The following is a 23,122-nucleotide window of genomic DNA, read 5'->3' as shown; positions in this document are numbered from 1 at the left end:
AAGAGAAGAAATATTTTTAAAAAAATACAAAATAAAAAAGCAGAAGAATGATAAAATATAACTTTCTATTTTGCCACTATCTGTTGAAAACACGTACAAGTAGTCACTCACCTTTACTCTCCCTCATATGAATGATAGGATCTACACAGAAATTAATTCTACATTGAAGACTAAAAATGTGTAATTAAAGACCTGGAATAAAATAAACCTGTAAGTGTGTGATTGTAAGAAACTGAGGAAATAGGTCAAACTATCAACTATACGGTTGTTAGACTTCTGCAATGGAACCACTGACATGATAGAAATTAAAAGACCCTATATTATCCAATGAGAATGAGTAGCTGAGTGATTTCATGCTGTACAGACATTGTATCTGCTAATACAAGTCCACTGACCTCACTGCTGAAATCGGGAGCGTTAGTGTATGTCCTTATCAGATGTTCGTTAGTGACATCGTTGCAGCTATTTAAAATATTTTTATCCCACAGCTGCGTGTTATGGAAGAGTGTGTTGAACAGGCTGCACGAGCATGCCTCATCCCCTTCAGAGTGAAATTAGGCAGGTTTGCTTAACCTGGGGATAATACATTTAAAATTAACTAACTGCACTGGAATGGGTGACATTTGCATGATCCTCTCTCATGATCCATCCTGCCAGCTGGCTGCGGTGTGGTGCCTCCCACAGAGTGGTAGTAACAAGCATGTATGACCCAATATGGTTGTGAGCAACCCCAGACATTTCTGTAGGAAATATTTCAGTGGAATTAATTTTGCTCGTGTCTAGTCTTAATTGATTGTTCATGTGAAGTCTGTCTCATATAATCCTTTTGGACCCTACAATGTAGTTAATCCCAGTTTAATAAAAATTCTCATTAGGGAACAGATTTAAATGTTTTCCGCCTAAGTAAGATCATGTTTCTTTCTAAGCTTCCAGGCATTGTTTGCAAGTGCATTTATCAACCTATATAATTTTGGACCTGTCTGATCTTGGTGCTGCTGTCATAGACTTTCAAGATAGATTGAACTAGGCACAATGCTGTTTCAATTTTAGTGTAACTTTTTGCACAGCAGGTCTTCACCACTGTTGTCAGTTTTCATTATATTTATGTGGCTGGCTGGAGAGTGGGTTCTCTATCTTGCACAAATGCTTTATATACTGATTTTGAAAAATTATCTTTACCTATGAAACAAATAAAAACCATCAAGAGTTAGTGTTTCCAAAAAAGTCTTATAATTTGTAGTAGAAAATAGCAAGGTCTATAAAGAATTGAGCAGCTTGCAGAATTCTCTTGCAGCATATGACTCTGTATCAATAAATATTTTTCTGCATTTATATCTGCCACTTATCCTATTTAACTCTATTTCTTTTAGAGACATTTTTGTGACATCTTCTCTGACATTTTTAGACAGTTCCTATCTCCATTTATTTTACAATAGCTCTCCACAGGATAAAATGCATTTCTAGTTTTCACACAACTCCATCATTCTCATTTTACTACAACCTTTTTTTTAATTGCCTAATTAATGTTTTGAAGATAGTTTATTCTTTAATGATTTTCCATTCAGAACTATAAGGGTACTTAAGTACTGAAAAAAGTGCAGTACAAACAGACAATCCCATTTCCAAAACCACAAGCCAATATCTTCTAGTGATATAAATTTATAGAGGTCTTTTGAATGAAAATGTTTCCACTACCAGAGATATTTTAGTCCAGGAAGTAATTCAGTAAAGGGAAAGTCTGGCTCCATTCAAATTAAATCACTTCTATGATGGGATTGGATGTAAAGTATTTTTTCAAAGTATTCAGTATTTAATCAGAGTGATATGACACCAGAAGATTTATTTGTAAAGTGGCTGTTTTCTATTCAACTATATTTCATTGCAGGCTGATCATTTGGGAAATTTGTGCTATATGATCCAATACAACGTCATATCACACGTTATCATATCTGGAAACAGCACTAGCAGTGAGCCCTATTTGATATTTCATCATTTACAGGTGGTGAAATGACTGACATCTTGCATATATTTTTAGATCAGATTTTCACTTTATAAGCCTGTGGGCAAACAGACTTAGTCATGTCACACTAAGAGCGTATTAATGGAACAAATTTGGTAAGAGGTTGTGTATGCAAACTTGTTACTTAAACCAGGATTTTAATCTGTAAGTCTAATACACTGCAACTTGACAGTGACTTGTTCTGCTCAGAGATACTTCATATCATCTGTATTGAACCAGTGTTGGTTTTCCTTTTAATAATTCACACTTCTTGTCATACCATTGATATTGATCTGTCTGTCTCCATACCTTTAGATGGAGTGGGCCTTCCAACATGTCACTACCGTCACAGAAAAGCCCTCTGGGAACATCTGAGAGGCTCAATTTCTCTTCTACCTAATTTCTGCTTGCTTGAAAACATAGGAGAGCATAGGCTCATTTTTCACCTGGAAATTTATGAAAAAGACCAAACATACATTTTTCTAAATTAATTTTTTTGACTGGCAAAGGGGAATCTGAGATTCAGTGATACTGAATCCCATAGGAATGAACTAGGTCACTCTCCAGCATATCCTTGTCCTCCTATGTAGAGGTTGCCTATAATCCTAATCGTAGTTGTTACCTAGCATCAAAACATGAGGGGGGAAATAAGAAAATAAGAAAATAAGAAAACAGGAAAGAAAATAAAGACTTCATTCTGTTTTATTTAGCCTCCTGCATGTAGTTCTAGCATTTACATAAGTCTTTTTGCACTTTTTAAGGCATTTACCTCAGAGAATTAGAAACAGAATATCTCTATTTTTGTTATTACTTGATTTATTTTATAGCAAACATTCCAGTTGCTTTCTCTCTGTGCTCAGAAACAGCTCAGAGAACAGAAATGTTCTTTGTGAAATCTGATAATGCCAATTTAATCAGGATCTCATTAAAACAAACAAATTCAAGAGTTTAATCATAACTTAAAAGTGATGCTTTCCTTTAAAAACAGTGACAATGGGTTTCTGAGTTCAGTCTTCTGCTTATTCCTTAACCTATAAAAGTATTCCTATTTTCTTAACTTCAGTCTTACAATATATCTGGTTTTTCCTGTCTTTTTACGTCATACAGGTCTTTCAAATGTGTCTAAGATAAGAATCTTGCTTTTTTAGCTTCTCTGAAGACAAGCTGACAAACAACATAAGCATTCAAGAGCATTATTTATGTCCTCTGCCTCAGAGGACCTAGTAATTCTTCTGCTCTGGTCTTCTAACTAACTGTCCATCATTGATTTAGGCTTCCCTTTACAAGAACCACTCTTCAGTGGTGCTGAGTGAAGCATGACCTCGTCAGACCAGCCCCATGCATTTACTATATAAAATGCATAGAATGCCAAGAACTCCAGATGCATTTCAATACCAAGTACAGCAGCTTTTTCAGTATGTATTTATTAGCTTAAATTAATACAATACATCATACATGCTTTTACTATTGAGATAGAAAGCCAGAAACTAAATATTCACATATAGTTGGTTCACTTTTTGAGTTGTGGCTTTAAATAGGAACTCAATGTTCTATGTGAAATAAATATGCAACACATTATTTGCAAAATCTGTTAGGAGTACAAAATGTTAGCTCTGTTACATCTTGTTCAGCTAAGCAGACATGACTTATTTTCAAAACTGTTAATAATTATTAAAAACTTCTTGGAATAATAAATACAGTACTTATATTACTTCTTAACTGTACACTCAAAACAGCAGAGTCCAGCAGCACCATATAAAGAGAGATATCAAAGAATAGGTAGTAGAGAAACACAGAGTTGTAAAAGCGTGGGTGCAATAGAATTACCTGGTCTTTCTGGTAACTTGTTTTAGAAGAAACAGCACAGGATAAACATCAATTATAATACTATCATGAAGTGTTTTACGCTTTGAGCCTCTGAACACAGAGCACCTGTCTGGCAGCCAGGAAAACTCTGATTCACAAGGAGATGAATGAGTCCTAGTGGCTAGAGTCAAAGCATCTTGTTCCAGGGTCACCCATAACTTCTCTTTCCACATAAATACGTTGTCTATCTTCATCCTTAATTTTTAGTAACTCAGCTTTTAGCTTTTCCTCCACCTACTCTGTACTCTAAAGTGTCTTGCAGAATTCTCCTTGCTGCCCTTAACATCAGAAAAGCCTCTAATTTAACAAACCACCTGCCTTCACTTGCCCAGACTCATTATGGTAGGGCCAATTTACTTTTTCTCAGCATGACTTCTTGAAGCATCTCAGCTGCATGAGTTTGTGGCCACTCTTTTTTGCTGTTATGCTCTCCAAGAGGATGAAGCTAGACTTCATTTAACAATGCAGGGAAATAGTATGTATGTGATTTTACATAGAGATGTTAGAGGCTGGGCTTTAGTTTCATGTGTTACCACACACTGAAGACCCAAATAGCAGAGAACAGTAAGATAAATAATTTTTTTTTTCCCACAACATAGCAAGAAGAATGTAGATAAACTCAGAAATTAGAAAAAGAAGAAAATATATCCCCCAAGGTCCAGGACACAGGTAATGTCTCTACTGGACTTCTGAGCCTCTATACAAGGCAAAATAAGGAAGCTAATCCCTTGAAAAATAGAAATGGGAAATAGCTTCATTATGAGAGCAAATTTCTATAAAGCGTTTCCAAAGCTATTATAAAGCAAAGGCTGTTACTGTCTGTTCCTAAAGCAATGCCAATGTAAATAGCATGAAAATAACTCATGTTTGAAAAGCAAGGTGCTTCACAATGAAGGCTGTTATTTCACTTTTAATTTGTCCCTTGAGACCTCTTTGTAACAAGTGTCTTAGACCCATTTGCATTATATTCTACAGCAGAGATGACTGTCATCTAATCGCTTTGCTTGGGTCACTTGGCACTGTCTCCTTATTTCAGTAATAGTTTTGTTTGCAACTCTTCTTATGATAACTTACAGTTTTAGATGAATTCTTTACTATTTTAGCATGAATTACACTTGAGTGTTTGTGAATTAGCTTAGTGTGACTTTGTGACTGGGCAGAATCTCAGGATCTCATTGTAATGGAATACTCTCTGCTTTCTAGGAAAAATGCAAAAAAAGGGACTCCCATTACAAATTATTTGCAAATAGTATGTGGTTGTCAGATGCTTCTGCTCCAGTGAGAAGTGCATTTGTAGAAGAGGGTAAATTGACTGCAGTGACAGTGTGGTTGAAAGAATTCAAGTTAACCATTTAGAAAACCAGAGTGGTTTGCAGTGATTTCCTTTCCCAAGGACACAACTGGCACATTCTCTTACAACATGTGTAAGGGAACTCTGGACTGCGTGCTTTCAGTAGACATAATTCTTGTGGTTACAGAATCACAGCGTTACAGAAGCATTTATGTTGGAAAATATCTCAGATTATTGAGTCCAACCTTTGACTGAAGACCAGCAGGTCAACTATACTGTAGCACTAAGTGTCACACAGTCATTTCTTGAACATTTCTTAAACATTTCCAGGAATGGTGCCTGGCTCACCAATGTTGAGGACAGAGGAACAATCACTGCCCTGGTTCTGTTGGCCACTTTATTGCTGATACAGGCCAAGATGCCACTGGCCTTCTCGGCCACCTGAGCACACTGCTGGATAAGGTTCAGCCTCTGTCAACGAGCACCCCCAGGTCCTTTTCTGCTGGGCAGCTTTCCGGTCATTCTGTCCCCAACCTGTAACACTGCCTGTGGTTGTTGTGACCCAAGTGCAGGGCTCGGCACTTGGTCTTTTTGCATCTCATTCCACTAGCCTTGTCCCACTGATCCTGCCCATCCAGATTGCTCTGCAGATCCTTCCTACTATCCAGCAGACCAACACTCCTACACAACTTAGTGTCATGTACAAATGTACTGAGGGTGCACATGAACCCCTCATCCAGATCATCAATAAGATATTAAACACATCCAGATCATCAATAAGATATTAAACAGGGCTGCCCCCCAGTACTCTGGGGAGTACTGTGTTCCACTGGTGACCAGCTGCCAGCTGGATGTAACTCCATTCACCACCACTCTCTGGGCTCAGCCATTCAGCCAGTCTTTAACCTAGCAAAGAGTGCACCTATCCAAGCTGTGGGCTGCCAGCTTCTCCAGGAGAGTGCCATGGGAGTCAGTATCAAAGACTTTGCTAAAGTCCGGGTAGATAACATCCTATGATATTAGCTGCTGTGAGCTGAACTCTGTTGAAAATTTCTCCTTTGTTCCATTTGCCTGGACTGCTGTTGATACGTAATTGTTTGTTTCTTTCTTTCTTGGTAAAGATTGGTTAGCTGTCCCGTAGCACTCTCCAATGAATAGACAACAAGGCTTTGCAATGGAAGGACCGAGTGCTTTCCTGCTTTACCCACCGCAGAAGTGAAGGACTTGTTATGTTCAACCCATCTGCACGATTACCATTCTAGAAATTGCAAAGAGATTTCTGATTTCTTGCTTGTTCTTCCCATCATGAGAGCTAATATGGCTGCAAAAGCAGAGTGGACTGATCTGGAATCATGCATAGCTGAAAACTACACCACTGAGACAGAGACAATTCTAAGACTCAGTGACTCCCAGCTTTTGGCTGTATACATTCTCAAATGGGACCTTTTGTCTGACAGAGACAAGATAGTACCAAGAAGGTAACCGAAGGAGTTGTTCCCTTTTCTAAGGGACCATCTCCTAGACTACGTTGAATTTTTGCTGGATCATTTCCCCTACAGTCTAAGAAAGAATGCAGTTACACTCATTATTCTGAATTTTTTTCAGTTTCTTCTGCGTGACCACAATATCTTCCTTGAAAGAAGGATGGCTCCTTTTTCAAGAGGCGTCATCTTACAGTTGCGGCAAGGAAGAGTGTATACAGTAAAACAGTTCATTCCTGAAAATCATGGCTATTTATAACTGAAATATACTCAGTTTTCAAAGTCTTCTTTAATTCTAGGTTTAAACTGACCTACATTCCACATCAATTTGGCATACCCTTTACATTTTAAAATGCACATCAGTTTTAATTATGTAAGTTAATTAGATTTAGAAGAGTCACCCGTATGTTACAGTTTCTTTTATCAACAGCTTTTTCTGCTTTTCATTCAGAATATTTATTATGCCATGTTTGAACCTTGGAAAGTGAAACCACCTTTTCCAACCTTGGACTACACAAATCCAGTTTTATTTGAGGAATAAAGACTTCTGTGCTGTGAATGCTGATTAACTGGTAGGTGTGAGAATCATTAGTTTGAAAGGTATGTGTTTTCTTACAGTGGCAGAGAGCTGCAGCTACTTGACTATAGTCTTAGCAAAACATAAGTATATGACTATATTTAATTATAACTTGCTATATGTTGAACATGATAGCAATGTATTTCAAATCAAGAACTTGGCAGGTAAGTGAAAAAGGCAGTAGTATTTAGAAGAGAATTTTAACCTTTTAAGCTGGGATGTGGGAGGGACATAAGACAAATTTTATGACTTATTAAATTTTTATTTCTTTATAAGGAGTAGCATGGTGCAAGGCTGTTTGCTTTCTATCTTGAAGATGCAGAAATTAATATGCTGGCCAAACTCTTCATGCAAATAATGAAAAGTTGAACGGAATATGCTTTAAGCATCTTTGTTATGAACATGTAATTGTATGGGAATCAGAGGATGAAAAGCTGGGTGTGACAGTAAAAACAGTGTAAGTGAATTCTTATGAAAGGCCTGGACCCTCCTCAAGACACATTGATAAGGGAAAATTTCTGCCTCCAATAAGAGGAAATCGAAAACTAGTTTTACTCTCTGAGGTACTGCTTGTCCTATAGGGGTTATTTTTACCTTCTAAAATAAAATTGATCAGACCTGTGTATTTCAAAGTTATCCTTCCTAGTCATGAAAAAATGAAGAGATAAATGGTAAAACTGCATATTTTTTTCAGTGCAATTACTCATATTTCTTTATGTGTAATTCTAGCAAGATTGTGAATGCTGCATTCTGCTGCTGCCCATTAGATGTATTGGTCTGAGCAGGCAGTAGAATGAAATGTCAACACAGTCTATGCTATTTCACTTGAAGAATTACTGAATACTCTCATATTGACTGAAACAAAACATGAACATTCCTTGTGCCAGAGGAAGAGCTTTTGTAATAAATTCCAGTCCTTTCAAAGCCTTACGGAGTTGCCCTTCACTGCGTCCCAAGACATTAGTATTTCTTCCTTATTTCTTTCCCAGTTCTCACTATAAGTGATTGAATTAAGAGTCACTTCAGTAAATCAAAGTATTTGGACTGTGTTAGTTCTGAATGTTGACAGCATTTTCATGCGTGTCACATTTAATAGTACTCTGGCTTATAATGTGAAATGTTTAGTATTTTCAAATGTTTTTGAGACATATGGCTAGAAGTGTTCATATATATCTAGACAGACAATAAATCAGATGCTAAAGTATGTTGCTTTCTGCTAACTAGAAAATTGCATGTAAGTATCTATCCCCATATAATAGAAAATAAACTTCTGTACCTAACCCATTGTTTGCTGTTACATCAAATGGATAAATATAAAAGTGTTATTGTTCAATATCTATTGCATTTCTCAGTGGCTTTTAATGTATGTGTTTTACACTAAATTATTTTTATCTATTTGGCTTGTTTAATTCTAAAGAATACTACAGACTTCAGGTCTTGGTAAACTACAGTTCATGTTAAAAACTCTCTGGTTCCAATTTTCAAGCTGTTTCAAAGTGTCCATTTTACATGCCTATAAGCATTGTTTGTTTTTCCATTTTTCTTTCCAGCAATTCTTTCAAACTCTTGTTCCTGTGCTTGAAATACAAGTAATCAGAGAAAGAGTGGCCAATTCTGGCCTTTTCAAAGGATCTAAAGCTGAGACGTTCTTTGTTGTTAGCAAGCTCTCCCTCTCTTTGGCTCTCCTCTTTGTCCGAATTTCCTATTCTCTTCCTCAGTCCTCCCTCACTTAGCACTTCTTCCTTCTCATTGCAGGAGGACTCTCTGAAGTCCTTCATCATGGACTCGGGTTTGCCAGAGAGATCTTGAGCCACACGTAGCTTGTTGTCATCATGATGATACATGACAGGGCTGTACCGCTCTGCCTCATAGCAGTTGTCTTCCTCTTCTTCCTGGCATGAGCTTCCCTTGGCACTCTCGCCATCAGAATGAAATGAGATTCCCTTCCCTTGGCTTTTCTGGGAAAGATCAAAAGGCTCTTCCTGTTCCAAACTTTTCAAGACTTTTGTCTGCGACAGAGCAATTCTTCCTCTTCCAAAACCTTGCAGCGGTTTGAGGGGAGGAGAAGAGGAAAAATTTATATATCGGAAATTTTACTACTTGATACATGGCTAAAAAACAGATTCTGAGGTGGCCTTCTAGTTCATACTTTACCTTTGTCTTCCATCCAGCTGCCTCCAAGTACTTCACTATTTACATCTCATGGCATCTCCTTTGAGATGCTGCAAAAAGGAGTGCTATTCTATACACTTCACAGACAGGTCAGGACACGCAAAACATTGTGTTATACATGACAGACTCTTGATGAGGCAGCTAGGAAAAAAAGTGAAATGGTCTGTCCTTTTATAAGCTATTTTTTACCAGTGAACCTATCCACTTCCTCCTTCCTATTCTTTTTTAAATGAAAACTTTGATCTAAAGCATCACAGTCCATAATCCAAGTTCAGGTTTTATATATTATTTTTCCATAGGAGTGGAAGATACTGAAATTGTGTTAATGTAGTTGTTCTCTGGACACTCCAATTCAAAGTTAATATTTTAAGAATGAAAAGACAATAAAGTCTCAGCAGTCTATGACCTCCACTCTCCTTAATTTTTCCTTTCATCCACTGAGAAACCAGTCAACTGAAAAGCTCTATGCACTAGATAGTGCTTCAGCTTGAGGAAATCATTATAAACAAATAATGCTTTCAAGCAGTATAGAGTAAATCTGCATGTACTCCTGGATCTGATTTGCCTTAATATTTTTCAGTGTCTTTCCTCTTACTGGAAATATAGATGTTACCCAGGAGGCAACTGTAGACTCTAATATGCTGCAAGCACCAGGAGGCACTAAAGAAGATTGGGATACGGTAGGCATAGACCATTTTCATGAAAGACTAGTGACAGCACTGGGGCGAGGATTTCACCTCACAGTAAATATATACAAAAGTCAGTACTTTACTTGCTTTTGTTTGCTTTGTTGTTTTTTTTTTTCCCTCAGTAATTGAATCCAGTTTCTGAAGAATCTATGCAGTCTCATAAGAAAACAGATGCTACTTTGCAACAGACTGTATTTGTTAAAATGGTTCATAAGCAAGTGGCAGGCCTTACAAATTATCTTGTGTCTGATAAGCCTCAAGGGATGCAGAATCCCTGTACAATGAAAGGCTCTTAGCAATCTCCAATTCCAAGTAATTGTCTAACTAGCATGGTGCTGTAGGAGGTTTACAGAAAAAACACACTTATTTCATTACCCATTAAGATGTTTGTACATTTTATATCAAATGTCATTAGAGTAATGTAGTGTAATTAGAGTGTTCTACATATGTGCTGGACTGCCTTAACGCTTGAATTTGAGGAACACTAAGAAATCTTCCCCATTAAAGAATTATTTATCCACAAAATCTTAAAAAACATATCTTGGAAAATCAAACTCTCAAAACAATCTTCCCTAATTCCTCCACTTCTCTAGTTAGCATTGACATGTGTGCGTACATAAGGATAACTTTTGGAATGGTACATGGCAGATGGCAGACAGGAAATTATTTGCAGGGTACCCTGGGTAGTAAAAAATCCTTGTACTTTGAAATGGGGCAGTAGTATCTCCTGTTCATGTACTCCTTTGTAAATTGGGTCTTGAGCCTATGGCCTTCACCTGACATCAGCTATGCCAATACAGTACAGAATAACCAAGGCTCTTGGATGTAGAGACACTCAGCCTTCCATCCGCATTCCAGACTGGAATCCAATATGCAGTGAGCACGACCCATAAATGTTCTAGATTTTCTGCTTCTGTCAATTTAGGATTAATTTATGATTTATTGGGAATCTCTGATCTGTAACATTGTAGTAATATAATTAATAGCAACTTTTCAGGCTTATGGGATTCTATCACTGGCAGTAGCATAGGATCCATGGTTCAAGTTTGTGGATCTGTAGTACAAAGCCCATTTGGGTTCACTGATAAGCATCTTCAGATCTCACAAAAAACAACCTTTCTGAAAAATATTACCTTGCGAATGAAATCCTCTTTCCATGACCCCGTGTTTGACTTTCATGTGTCTGGTTAGGTTCCCCTTCAAGGTGAATTTGCTGGGACAGTAGAGGCACTTGAAAGGCTTACTATCGGAATGCAAGTGCATGTGTCCCATTAAATTGTGCATTCTGTTAAATTCCTTTCCACAGAGCTGTAAAAACAGTAAAAATGAAAATTATTAGTTTGAATCAGTATTTACTAGGAGAACATTTTAAAAGGAAGTAAGACCTACACTTTTCTACTTTAGCCTTGGCGGCTTTTGGCTGCAATGTGTTTTTCAAAGTTCCAGGCAATAATCCTACAGAGAAGAATATGTGTTTTGAGTATCTAGAGCCCTCTGCACTGCTGGCTTTTTTTTTAATTTGGTGACCGAGACACACAGTCAAGGATTCCCCAAAAGCAGGCAATGTTGTTGTAAGGAGGGGAGAGACTTAAGTGAGTAATCTGGTAGGCTCTTAACTTGAATGACACTCAAAGTATAACTTTCTGCCCTGGCGAAGCACTTAATTTGTAGTTTATAAATCTAGCCTTTAATCAAGAACAATGCCAGGTAGAGATGGAGATAAAAAATAAAACCAATTAAGGGTTTCTGTGGCACAGTCAAACAGAATATTACTTCTCCTTAAGTGGAAATTAAACAGCTGCATATTTTGCTTAAAGCTAGAAAAAGCAATTCCTTATTTTAGTTTGTTTCTTGCTCACCGTTTTTTCTCTGATCCCTTTATCATTTTTTTATCAAATTCTGTGTTTTGATGTCTCTGGTAAGTAAGCTGGAATGTAAACAGTCATGAGGCTGCAAGAATGACTCAGCTTTCCCTGAAGCATGTTCCTGCCAGCTCAAGCCATTGATCCTGCAATTTTTCCTTTGATGGAACAATAAGGGTCGTTTTTTTTCATTGTTGTTGTTTATCTAGATGAGTCCTTTTGTAGTCTGGACTCTTATAAAACAAATGTATTCTCAAGACATGAGAGTTTGACATCACTATTACAAGTATCTAGTCTTACTTGCCTTCTGGTCTTTCCTTATCAGGATTTATAGTTTTATTCATGTTCAAGTGGCTATTTCCATCCTCTGCAAACTTCTGTATGTGCTTTCTACTTCAGCTCCTTTTTTTTTTTTTTTCTGACTGGTTCTACCATCAGATTTTAATTTTTTAAAATTATCTTTATTTCTATATGAGTTGAATCACCATTACTGAGTAACTGAAACTTCCATCTAGCAGGGTAATCATCTGGCAGAAAATTACTAAAAAGAAATTACTAAGATTCCACCACATTTTTTGTATAATGGGAATTCTGATTTTATTTGTTTTGATATTGTAGAAGATCTGATATGCTACTTGTAGATTCTTATTCAGAAAGTCATCACCTGGAACACCTGGATGAAATGTAGATAGTGGAATTATCATTGGTGAAAGAGTACTATGTGGTTTGCATTTTACACTCTCTCTTGAGGGAAAATTGAATCAGTTCATTTATACCAAAACTTTGCAGGTCTACTGTTTCACAATTAAAATTAGAGCTGAGCCAGTGCTGCAAAAACAAAGACTCTGGAAATATTCACTTGTTTTTAAAACAAATATTTGCTTCAGCTGCATATGTTTTCTTCCATGATTTTCTCTCCACAATTTTGCTAAAATGAACATTCTAGCAAATAAATTTATCAGCAAGACAGTAGGAGGGGGAAAAAAAGCCACTGCAAATGAATTATTAATTTTTAAAATAAGGATATCTGGTTCTAAGGGTCATCCATCCATTTAGGAAAGAGTATTATCTCTTCTTTGCATTCAAACAAAGATAATATGCAGGATTGCTTATATTCAGAGAAATGAATGCAACAAAAAAATACTCTGAAAGTGCTGAGGGGAAACAAAGAGGAAAAGTACTGATGAGCCCAGAAAATTCTCAAGGAATAACAGCAGCTGATTGTATCCTGACAGCTGCTGGAACAAACTATAATATGTCAATATTACTCTTGCTACAAGAATGCCAGTAATAATAGCTTTCTAATACCTCTTACATGAAGGCTTCTGGTTATCTGCTTATGTTGTGGCTGACCTATATTGTCACCAGATCTTGCTTTCCTATAGCTGGGTCTTTATTTCTCTATCTAAACTGGTGGCCAAGGAAAACCAAGTTGAATAGGCGAGCGACCAGAATACTTCATGCAAATCCATATCTTTATAGGTTCCTGAGTATTAAAACTGATCTAGTAGGAGCATTTATTTTCTTCTGTGAAGTTAATATTTATTTCTCTTTCTTCATAAAGAAAAGGGACTTCATAAAGGATAGTTCTTTACAGTATAAAAGTTCTTTGTCTCTGAATAAAGTTGACAGATTTTTCCATTTCCCAAAGTCAGGTGTATCTTAGGGTTGTATAATGTGTTCTTGCCATGAAATCTTTTCTGGATACATGAGGAAATGGCACTAGAAGGGAGAGGTGTGGCAGGAAAATTAAAGAATTGCAGATATTAAAATTGTGTTTCAGAATGATGTTTCTGTGTGTCACGGTCTTTGTTTAACTGCTCCTTTTCAAAAGGTGCAAGACACCTTTTGGATGAATGATCCAGAGGGTAGAGGAAACAGGTTTTTGGTCACATGCTGAAAGACTGCAACTCAAAGCTGGTTGGGATACACAGCTAATGCTTAATGAACAGCCTGAGTCTGCATATCAAACTGGAAGGTTGAACAAGATTTCCTTTCTCTGTGGCATGACAGGGTTGTGAGCACTGATGACCAGAGTGAGAAAGATGACAGTTGCATGGGACGGAGCTCCAGCAGAACTCACTACAGAGCACCATAGTGCTCAGGGAGATGATGTGGTTTAATGCAAGAGAACTTGGGATGTTGGGAACTTGTGGATTTTTTTGTTGGGCTGTCTACTCTAGACAAGATAAAATTAAAGCCTTGAAGAAACAGACCTCAGCTGCAAGTCTGCTGAACACACTTTGTTGCACTTGCTGATGAAATGGACTTCAGTACAGTTTGCTAGAAGAATCCTGCATTAGTTCAATGGTAGATTTTGTCTTCCTAAGACACCACATGAAGTATCACACTTCTAGATTTGTCAGCCTGTTTTGTTTCTTCTCAAAGTACTTCTCTCTCACATTTTCTTTGGTTTTGAACTCCTGATTAAAACACACAATTTTAGATGGGAAAAAAGTAGAGTTCAAAACGTCCACTGCGAAGTGTATTTGGCTGGGCTGGAAAAAAATCCATTGCATTCTTTATTGGAGGTCTGAAACACTGATTACTCCAGCACTGAAAACAACAGTAAATTTCATGGAACCTTCCTCTACAAGTCAGAATTAGCACTGTTGCAACAGTTGGTGTAACACCTTCATAACTCTTCAGTCTTTTTTTTTTCTTTAACAGAAATAAACACGGCAACATGGGCTCAGGACTTTAAATGTTACAGAGAAGTTCACTCTTCAAAGAGAAATCAAACACAGATGAAGGCTGCAGCTGGATGAGGAAACAGAAGGGACAACTATTTGCTACTCCCTCACTTCTGATAGTCTGTGCTTAGCTGTGATTAGACTCATAGGAAAGCTCATGTTTTCTTTCGCTGTGAGAAAAAGGTAAAGAAAACCATTGCATGTGGTGAAATAGAAAGGCTACTGCTGTGCTCTCTTTCCTTTGCATTCTTCTTCTTTTTTTTTTTTTTCTTCATAAGAAGGGTGTTCCTTTCCTCAAAGAGAGAGGGAGAGGGAGAATGACTGTAAACTGTCCAAAAGGACCGTGAGAAAACAGGAAGCTTTGAAAAGTACAAGAGAAAGCAAGATGAAATCTATTTGCAGGCGGTTCCCCGGGGACATGTGAGCCATTGTTAAGCAGGCTGTTCATACAGCTATATCCTTCCTTCTGCTGAGGAGGAGCTTGGTGCCAAAAGGCTGCTATCTGGTCACTGCCTTAACCCTCCAAGTACCAACCAGAAATATTTGCTTTCAAGAGTGTTTTGAGGGCTCTGTCAGAGAGGTAATGTCAGGATGTTCCTAATGACCAAGAGCAATTCCTGATTCTGCCTTTGCTTGTTGCTGCAGTCTCCACTCTCAGGGGCACTGATGTTGATTCATACCCCTTCAGCCACAGGAGAAACAGGTTCACTGTGCTTACTTGTTTCTTTCCTCCTAGGAACACTGGGTGGGGACAGAAAAGTGAAAAAATAAGAAAAACAGGTGTTCCTGCAGAGCTTTTGTTACTGGCTGGAAAACATTCTAGTGATACTCCATTTCCCAGCTCCAGTTATTGCCATCTCCAAGTTTTAATAGTATACCATCATCAAACACTAAGCTGAACACAATCTTCCAGCTAATCTGCACGTACCTAAAAAATTGTGTGGGTCCACATACTGCACCCACAACAGCTGATCAAACAATTGAGTTTCTTTTCTGAAATTTGAGGAGTCAGAAGAGGACTTTGACGACATGGGAACAAAAAGGCAGGTTTCCAGATGTTTTCAAAGAACGAAAATCTCCAGCAGACTTGACATGAAACTCCCCAAGCTTTTCAGTAAAAATTTTTTTTTATCAATATAGAATAACGTAAGCCCAAGTATACAAAATAGCATTTTAATAGGACATAAATTAGGAAAAAACAAAACACCAAAGTTAGAAACCTTTGCTGCTATTTTTTCAAAATAAAATGACAAAGCAAAATGAAGTCAGAAAGATTTTCTTTTACATTTTCTTATTAAAATTAGTACCGAATGTTTTGTATTCCTATAGCATTTTAAAGTTCTATGGTTTCTGAAGTGAAATCATTCAATTTAAAATTTTTCATACATCTCTATTTCTTGATTAAATGTTCCTTTTAAGAAAATATTCAATTCCATAAAGATGTAGGATGAAAGAGTTTTAGAAATTGCTTTCAAATCAGTCTTATATAGAAATTGAGTGATATGTTTCACTCTGTATTTACTATTTATCAGAGCAAATGAAATTGAGAATGAAATCTACAACCTTTGACTTCACAAGGTATGACTATAGTAAGGAACCATATAGGTAGAAAAAGGAACTTACATGGTGTCCAATACAGAGTAAGAATATAAACATGAATAATCCATAAAGAATATATTAGAGATAAACAGGGTCAAGAAACCCTTAGATTTTTATGGGGAGGGAGGAGAAGAGAGGATGGAAAGGAAATGTCAGCCTTCAATGTACTGGAGAGAAGCAGCAAACTGGAGTTTGCAAAGGATCATAAAAAAGCCAGATGGTCTCAGAGGTTATTCTGCTAGCATATTGATGTCCTGCCCTGAATTTCAGTCTGGTAATTACATCTGGCCCATTCAAATCCCTTCTGTAGTTGTATTTTTCTGTGGGTTTTTTTGTCTCCTTTCTTGAAGTGTTGCATAGCCTCACTGTGTGAAGTTGTGACTGCTGCTTTTCCATGATCCTCTGCAGGGTGCATGACTTGATTTATGGTTTTAGTCAGTGTGTCAAGATATTAAGGACTTAGACTTCTGTTTGGATGGTTGTACAAAGCAAATGTCAGATATTGTCTTGTCCTCAAACCTCTATGGCACTTAAATGCTCACAGAACAAATCAAAACCAAAACTACATGAGGATGAAAGTTACTGGTATTGAAGAGGAAGGGACTAAACCACACGTATTTAATTCCATTGTTTTGTACTACATAAGAAGAACCTGGATAAATAAAGAAAACCAGAACGTTTTATGCTTATTTAAATGCAGTAGGTGTTAACAAGTCTTGTTTTTCTAATTCTTTGATATCACAAGATGATAATATCAGAGACATAAAGTGTGGATTAACGGCTCTGTCTCCAAATGCACTTACCTTGCATTTAAAGGGTTTGACATCAGAGTGAACAATCATGTGGGCCTTGAGAGTCTGCTTTTGCACAAAGCTCTTGAAGCACAAATGACATTGATAGGCTCTGATATTGGTGTGGATCAGTACATGTCGCTTCATGTTGGCCAGCAGAGTAAATTCCCGGCCACAAATTCCACATTTGTGCTCTTTTACACCCTGCAAGAAAAGAAAAATTCAGTAGATGGAAAGTTTTTTAGATAATTTAATCATCAGTAGAGCTATTTATGAATTATTCATTCCATATTAGAAAAATAGATAATAAATTATTTCACTTTTAACATTTGTTCAAGAGGTATCAATGTAATTTTTCCTGAGAAATTCTTACAAGGTTCTGAGAAGCAGAGAAGTAAACCAAAATATAAGCTTAATGAAATAATGAAGTTGGTTTACAAATCAATGAGACAGTCAGTGTCAGTGCTTCCATGTCTTACTCTGCTGCTTAAGTAAAAGTATTGGTCAAATATGTACATTTATTGACCAAGAATAAAAGCTAAGCAGTTATAAGACTAAAGCAGTAGTTGCCTTTGATAATTGAGCAGCACTGGATTATGAAAAAGTCATAACTCTGTTCTGCAGAAAGCTATAGAAAATAGCCTGAAGTAACTGAGAAGTAGTGAAGCAATGGTACCAAATAAGATTAAATATTTTACATTCATAGAAGAGGAAAAAACATATATATTCTTGGCGGGATTTACAGTAACCCTAATGAATGATCTCCTTTTATATGAGGTTTATAGGGCATTTTTATTACGCTTTATGCCATATACTCAATACAAAATGCATAAATCAGTCTTTTTACACCTGTGTGGTCTAAATGTCAGCTTCTCAAAAAGTGATTCAGATATTATGAAAGTCAAAGAATTTGCCACCAAAAATCTTAATAGTTTGAGTATGACTTGCTGAAGGTATGGGGATTTACTAGTGAAGTGCTGAGAGCAATTACTCCTCCTGCAGGCTCTCTTCACAAAGACATGAAAAGACTGTCAGTGATTTTCACAGTTAATTTGAAAGCTAAAACTGTGAACATCACCAGCAGCTTTGAGTGTCTGCTTATCTGATGTGAGGCTTGGTTTGGTGAGCTAAGTACTGTAAACTGTGTTCACAGCAGAATCCACCTGCAGCTGTGGACAAAGAAGCAGAAGCTCTGTAAAGGCACAGGGACATTTAATTTCCTGTGACTAAAGTCTTCAATTAGTGGGATTTTGCATGGTAAATCCAAAGACCAGGGAATCTTCAAGAAAAGCAAAAACTATAATCATTAAGCAGGAAATAAAAAGCAAATATGGAAGTAGAGGTTGTTGGTTTTTTAAAAGAAAATATGTCTATAAAACTCAAATACTGTAGCTTTCTGTATTTTTAATGTTTTTCATATAAAAGCCAAAATTCAAGATTTAAAGGAAAAATATGCAAATCTGGAAGCAATTTTTTTTTCTAAAATGAGGGTGTTTATCTTGTCTTAACAATATTTTTGTAAAGGTGGACAGTCAATTTCCAAGCTTATTGAATAGAACAATTACATTTTCCCTGTTTCTGAAAGCAATCTTTCTGGAAGTGCTCCAAAGTTTGCTTCTACCCTAAACTGACTCTGTTGTCACTATTGTCAGCAGTGGCAAGACTGCCACTTGATATGAATTGGCTGCGATTATGGTCCTGCTTGTCCATTTCTATTAACTGGCATTCTGGATAACTTATGCATGAAGGGGAATTTTTCTTAGGATTTTTTGGTTTTAAATTCTCTCATTATAATTGTTCTTCAAAATCTGATGAGTAATAATATACTTTCTTTTGCTGCAGTCTCCTGCAAACCGACCTACTTCCTAATTAAGAAAACAAAGCAGCAGAACTGGATTTCAGTAAAAAAAATTCTTTTAAAATTTTTAGGGCAGGGGGTGGTGGTGTTTATTATACCGCTCTGCAAAATTATGTTATGTTACAGAAGATCATTCCGAAGACAGAAGCCGGAGAGATGTGAATACAGTTTTGGAAAGTAATACGGGTAGTTTAATTGAACTCCTGTTTATAACGAAGTTGGTTTGTTTGAACTTTCATAAGTCTGACAGAGACACCTGGATTATAGTACCGCCAGCAGTGCTGGGGGTTCTGCTGTGCGTAAGTATGACAAAAGCTGGCAAAAGGCCACATGAGGCTGTATAGTCTCTTCTCTTTCCAAGGAGGTAGATACCTTAGTAGCCTGTAACCCTCCTGCTACCTTCAGATGCAAGATCAGAGTGCAACCCGTGCTTACCTTGTGAGTGAGGGAGTGTTGTTTCAGGTGGTGGGGCTGCACAAACTCCATGCCACATTCAGTGCAGATGTATGGGCGGATGTCTTTGTGCTTCATCATGTGGTTTTGCAGCTGACTTGGGTACTGGAAGGTCTTATCACATTCAGTGCAATTGTACTGTATAGGACCACGGTGGGTGGTTAGGTGTCTCTTCAGCTGGGCCAGAGTTGGAAAGTCCAGACCACACTCCACACAAATGTTCTCTCGGCCACTCTCATGCTTAGACTCATGTGCTTTCAGCTCACTGGGATAGGCAAAACCTCTGCCACAGATCCTGCAGTTGTAAGGCTTGATGTCACTGTGTTGCATCATGTGTCTCTTAAGGTGACTGGTTTGAGTGAAAGCCTTGTGGCACACCTGGCACTTATGTGGCCGAGTACCCTGGTGTGTCAACATATGTGTGTGCAAGTGGCTCAGCTGCTTGAAAAGCTTGCCACATCGGGTGCAAGCATGCGGCTTAATGCCACTGTGCCCCAAGATGTGGGTGACCAGATTGTATTTGGATGTATAGGACTTCTCACACATGGGACATTGCCAGCGTTTCTGTTCACCCCCCACATCAACATAGTAACTGTCATCTATCTGAAGGTTGACATCTACTCTTTCAACTTTCTGTTTGTTTTCACCGCTTTCTCTTACTTCAGCCCTCCTGAAGGGTGGTTCTGGAGGTCTTTTCATTTGAAAGGGGTTCCTGAAATGAAAGTTTGGTGGTACAATGAAAGGAAACATTAAACCAGGGTGGACTTTAGGATAATAAGGGTAAGGAGCCTGCATGAATGCTGGGCTACTAGGCCATGCCATGTTGGGCTTCACTGGTTCTTGCTTGATGGGCTTGGCTCCAAAATGCTCCAGAGTTCTGTAGAATTGAAAACCAAAGTTGCAGAGATCAATCATCTGGGAGCTGTACTTGGGCTGTGCTGGCTGTTGGAACACCAAGGGGAGACTGGAAGAGCCTATGTCATTGTGATTGTCAGGTCTGTCTGGTGGTGATGAGGAATCCTCAAGGGTGATGGAAGGTGGCATTTTTGTTGGCATGCTCTTGCGTTTCCGAGACCCTCCTTCCAAGGACCCCTGGAAAGATTCCATGTTTTCAAGAGGAGGAGGACCATAGCGGAAATGCGAAAGGTGTGTTCTGAATTCTTCATCAAATGGAGTTGTTCTGTGTGGCTTTGTAACAGGGCTGAGTGGCTGCAGGCAGCAGGAGAAGGGAGAGGCTTGGGTATTGTCCACATTAAAATCTGTTTCTTCGTTCTTCATCATACTCGATTTTTTTCTGTGTGGCCCAAATTCCTTAAAATAAGCAAAAAACCAAAATCTCTTTATTTCTTCCTGTTCTTTTGGGTTTAACATTTTATTGACTATTTTATTGTTTTGAAGGTTGTTGGCTTTTTTTAATTAAATACAACCAGGAATGTCTTAGCCGTATATAAGACAAAGACATTTTGAAGAAGAATTAAGTTTTTTAGTGAAGAACAAAAAGGCTTTGATCTTCCTGAAGGAGATTTGGTTGTTTAAATCAAGTTTGACTCACACAGCATCCTTACGACATAAATATTCTGTACTGTGACAACTACTCTCTAGCTGCATCTGTATGGCAGTGTTTCTGCTTAATTTAATTCAGACAGGCTGTTTGTGAGCAAAATTCTTTCCTTGACTGTGCATGCACAGTCTCTAGAAACTGGCGGTGCATCTAAAGGATATGGCAATACAAACAGCAATGTGGACATTTATTATGGTTGTGACATGAAAAGCCAAAGCCAAAAAATATTAAACTTCTTTGTATCATTAACATGTGCTACTGTGAGAGAAAACAATGGCCAAGTGATCTAAGGACACTGTGTACCATCAGATTTTGCGCCGTGTTTCCTGACTTCTCTCACTTTGTATTGTAATAAGAAGGCGGAGATTAATTTATTTTCTTTGTTTTAATCCCAGAGATATTTACCTGGCAGATTTGGGGGAGGAAAGACATTTGACAACTCTCCAAATTATATGCAGTTTAATAGGGGTTTTTTTGTTTCTAAACAGGTGGGCAAAATCTCCACTATAAACCCAAATATAAAATTAATATCAACAAACCCCCAGGATTCCACAGTAATTGACAACTAAGAATGCTCTGAGCTTTTCTAGTGATACAATGTGATGAGGCAGATTAATAATTTTCTTCTGGCAAAATTTTATATCCCACTGATTATACAGATGTCTTTTTCTGGATTTGGGGTTCATCTAAAACATTGGTTATAAATTTTGCTTCATCTTAAATAAGGCTGCTACCTTTTCCCTTGTCTTTCTAGAATCATAAAATCATGGAATCCTTTATGTTAGAAAAGACCTTTAAAATCGTCAGGTCCAACCATTAAGTCAGCACTGCCAAGTCGACCACTAAAACATGTCCCTAAGCACCAATGTCTACATCTTTTAAATACCTCCAGGGTTGGTGACTCAACCACTTCCTTGGGCAGCCTGGTCTGGTTCTTGATTGCTTTTTACATGAAGAGGTTTTTTCCTAACATCCAATCTAAACCTCTCCTGGACCAACTTGAGGCCATTTTCTCTCATCCTAAGGCTTGTTACTTGGGAGAAGAGGCCAAGCCACATCTCACTCACTCATTTCAGGTAGTTGTAGAAAGTGATAAGGTCTCCTCTGAGCCTCCTTCTCTCCAGGTTAAAAAACTACAGACCCCTCAGGCATTCCTCCTCAGACTTGTGCTCCAGACCCACCACTATTTTACTTCTCTGGACAAGCTCCAGCTCCAGGAATTGCTTCTTTTAGTGAGTGGCCAAAACTGAACACAGGATTTGAGGTGTGGCCTCACCAGTGCCGAGGACAGAGGAACAATCACTGCCCTGGTCCTGCTGGCCACACTATTGCTAGTACAAGCCAGGGTGCCATTGGCCTTCTTGGCTACCTGGGCACACTGCTAGATCGTGTTCAGCCACTGTTGACCAGTACCCCCAGATCCTTTTTTCTGGGTGTCTTTCCAGCCACTCTGTCTCCAGCCTGTAGTGCTGCCTGGGGTTGTTGTGACCCAAGTGCAGTACCCAGCACTTGGTCTTTTTGAACCTCACCCTACTGGCCTCAGCCCAACAATCCAACCTGTTCAGATTACTCTGCAGATCCTTCCTACTCTTCAGCAAATCAACACTCCCACAGAACTTAGCAAATGTACTGAGAGTACACTGTAACCCCTCATTCAGATCATCAACATAGATACTAAACAGGGCTGGACAAAGCACTGAACCCTGGTAAAAACCACTGGTGACCAGCTGCCAGCTGGATGTAACTGCATCCAACACCATTCTCTGGGCCTGGACATCCTGACTCTTTTTTAACCCAGGAAACGGTGCACCTGTCCAAGCCATGAGAAGCTAATTTCTCCAGGAGAATGCTATGGGAAATGCATCAAAAGCTTTACTAAGTTCAGGAAGACAACATCCACAGCTTTTTCCTCATCCACTAGTTGGGTCATCCTGCCATAGAAGGAAATCATGCTGGTCATGAAGGACCTGCCTTTCCTAAACCCATGGGCCTTATCCCCTGGTTGCTCTGTACTTGTTGTGCGATGGCACTCAGGACGATCTGCTCCATAATTCTCCCTCCAGCCTTTCCTGTAGATGAAAGTCATATTTACTGACCTCCAGTCAACTGAGACCTCCCCAAATAGACAGAAGAGCTAGTAAATGATGAAAAATGGCTCGGTGAGCATTTCCACCAGGTCCTTCGGGACCATGGGCAGATCCCTTCCAGTCCCATAGACTTGTACAGGTCT

The 23,122-nt window shown here is 38.2% G+C and overlaps 1 protein-coding gene across 4 annotated transcripts in view; it reads right to left on the bottom strand.

Annotated features, from left to right (window-relative positions):
• Positions 1-5,503: 5,503 nt before the first annotated feature.
• ZNF366 (zinc finger protein 366) overlaps positions 5,504-23,122 on the bottom strand; it is a 35,241-nt gene continuing 17,622 nt past the window's right edge. For all 4 annotated transcript variants that reach the window (XM_027634947.1, XM_027634949.1, XM_027634948.1 and 1 more), the window contains 4 exons: positions 19,314-20,642; positions 17,033-17,224; positions 11,209-11,383; positions 5,504-9,255 (listed from right to left, as the gene is read on the bottom strand). In XM_027634947.1, coding sequence (XP_027490748.1) covers positions 8,720-9,255; positions 11,209-11,383; positions 17,033-17,224; positions 19,314-20,612 — 2,202 coding nt within the window. In that variant the 5' untranslated portion in view covers positions 20,613-20,642 and the 3' untranslated portion in view covers positions 5,504-8,719. The remainder of the gene's footprint in view (positions 9,256-11,208; positions 11,384-17,032; positions 17,225-19,313; positions 20,643-23,122) is intronic.

Source organism: Corapipo altera, unplaced genomic scaffold, assembly GCF_003945725.1.
Source record: "Corapipo altera isolate COAL_440 unplaced genomic scaffold, ASM394572v1 61411, whole genome shotgun sequence".
NCBI classification, from domain to species: Eukaryota; Metazoa; Chordata; class Aves; order Passeriformes; family Pipridae; genus Corapipo; species Corapipo altera.
The sequence above is the reverse complement of the archived record's forward strand: the minus strand, read 5'-3'. Positions and strand labels throughout refer to the sequence as shown.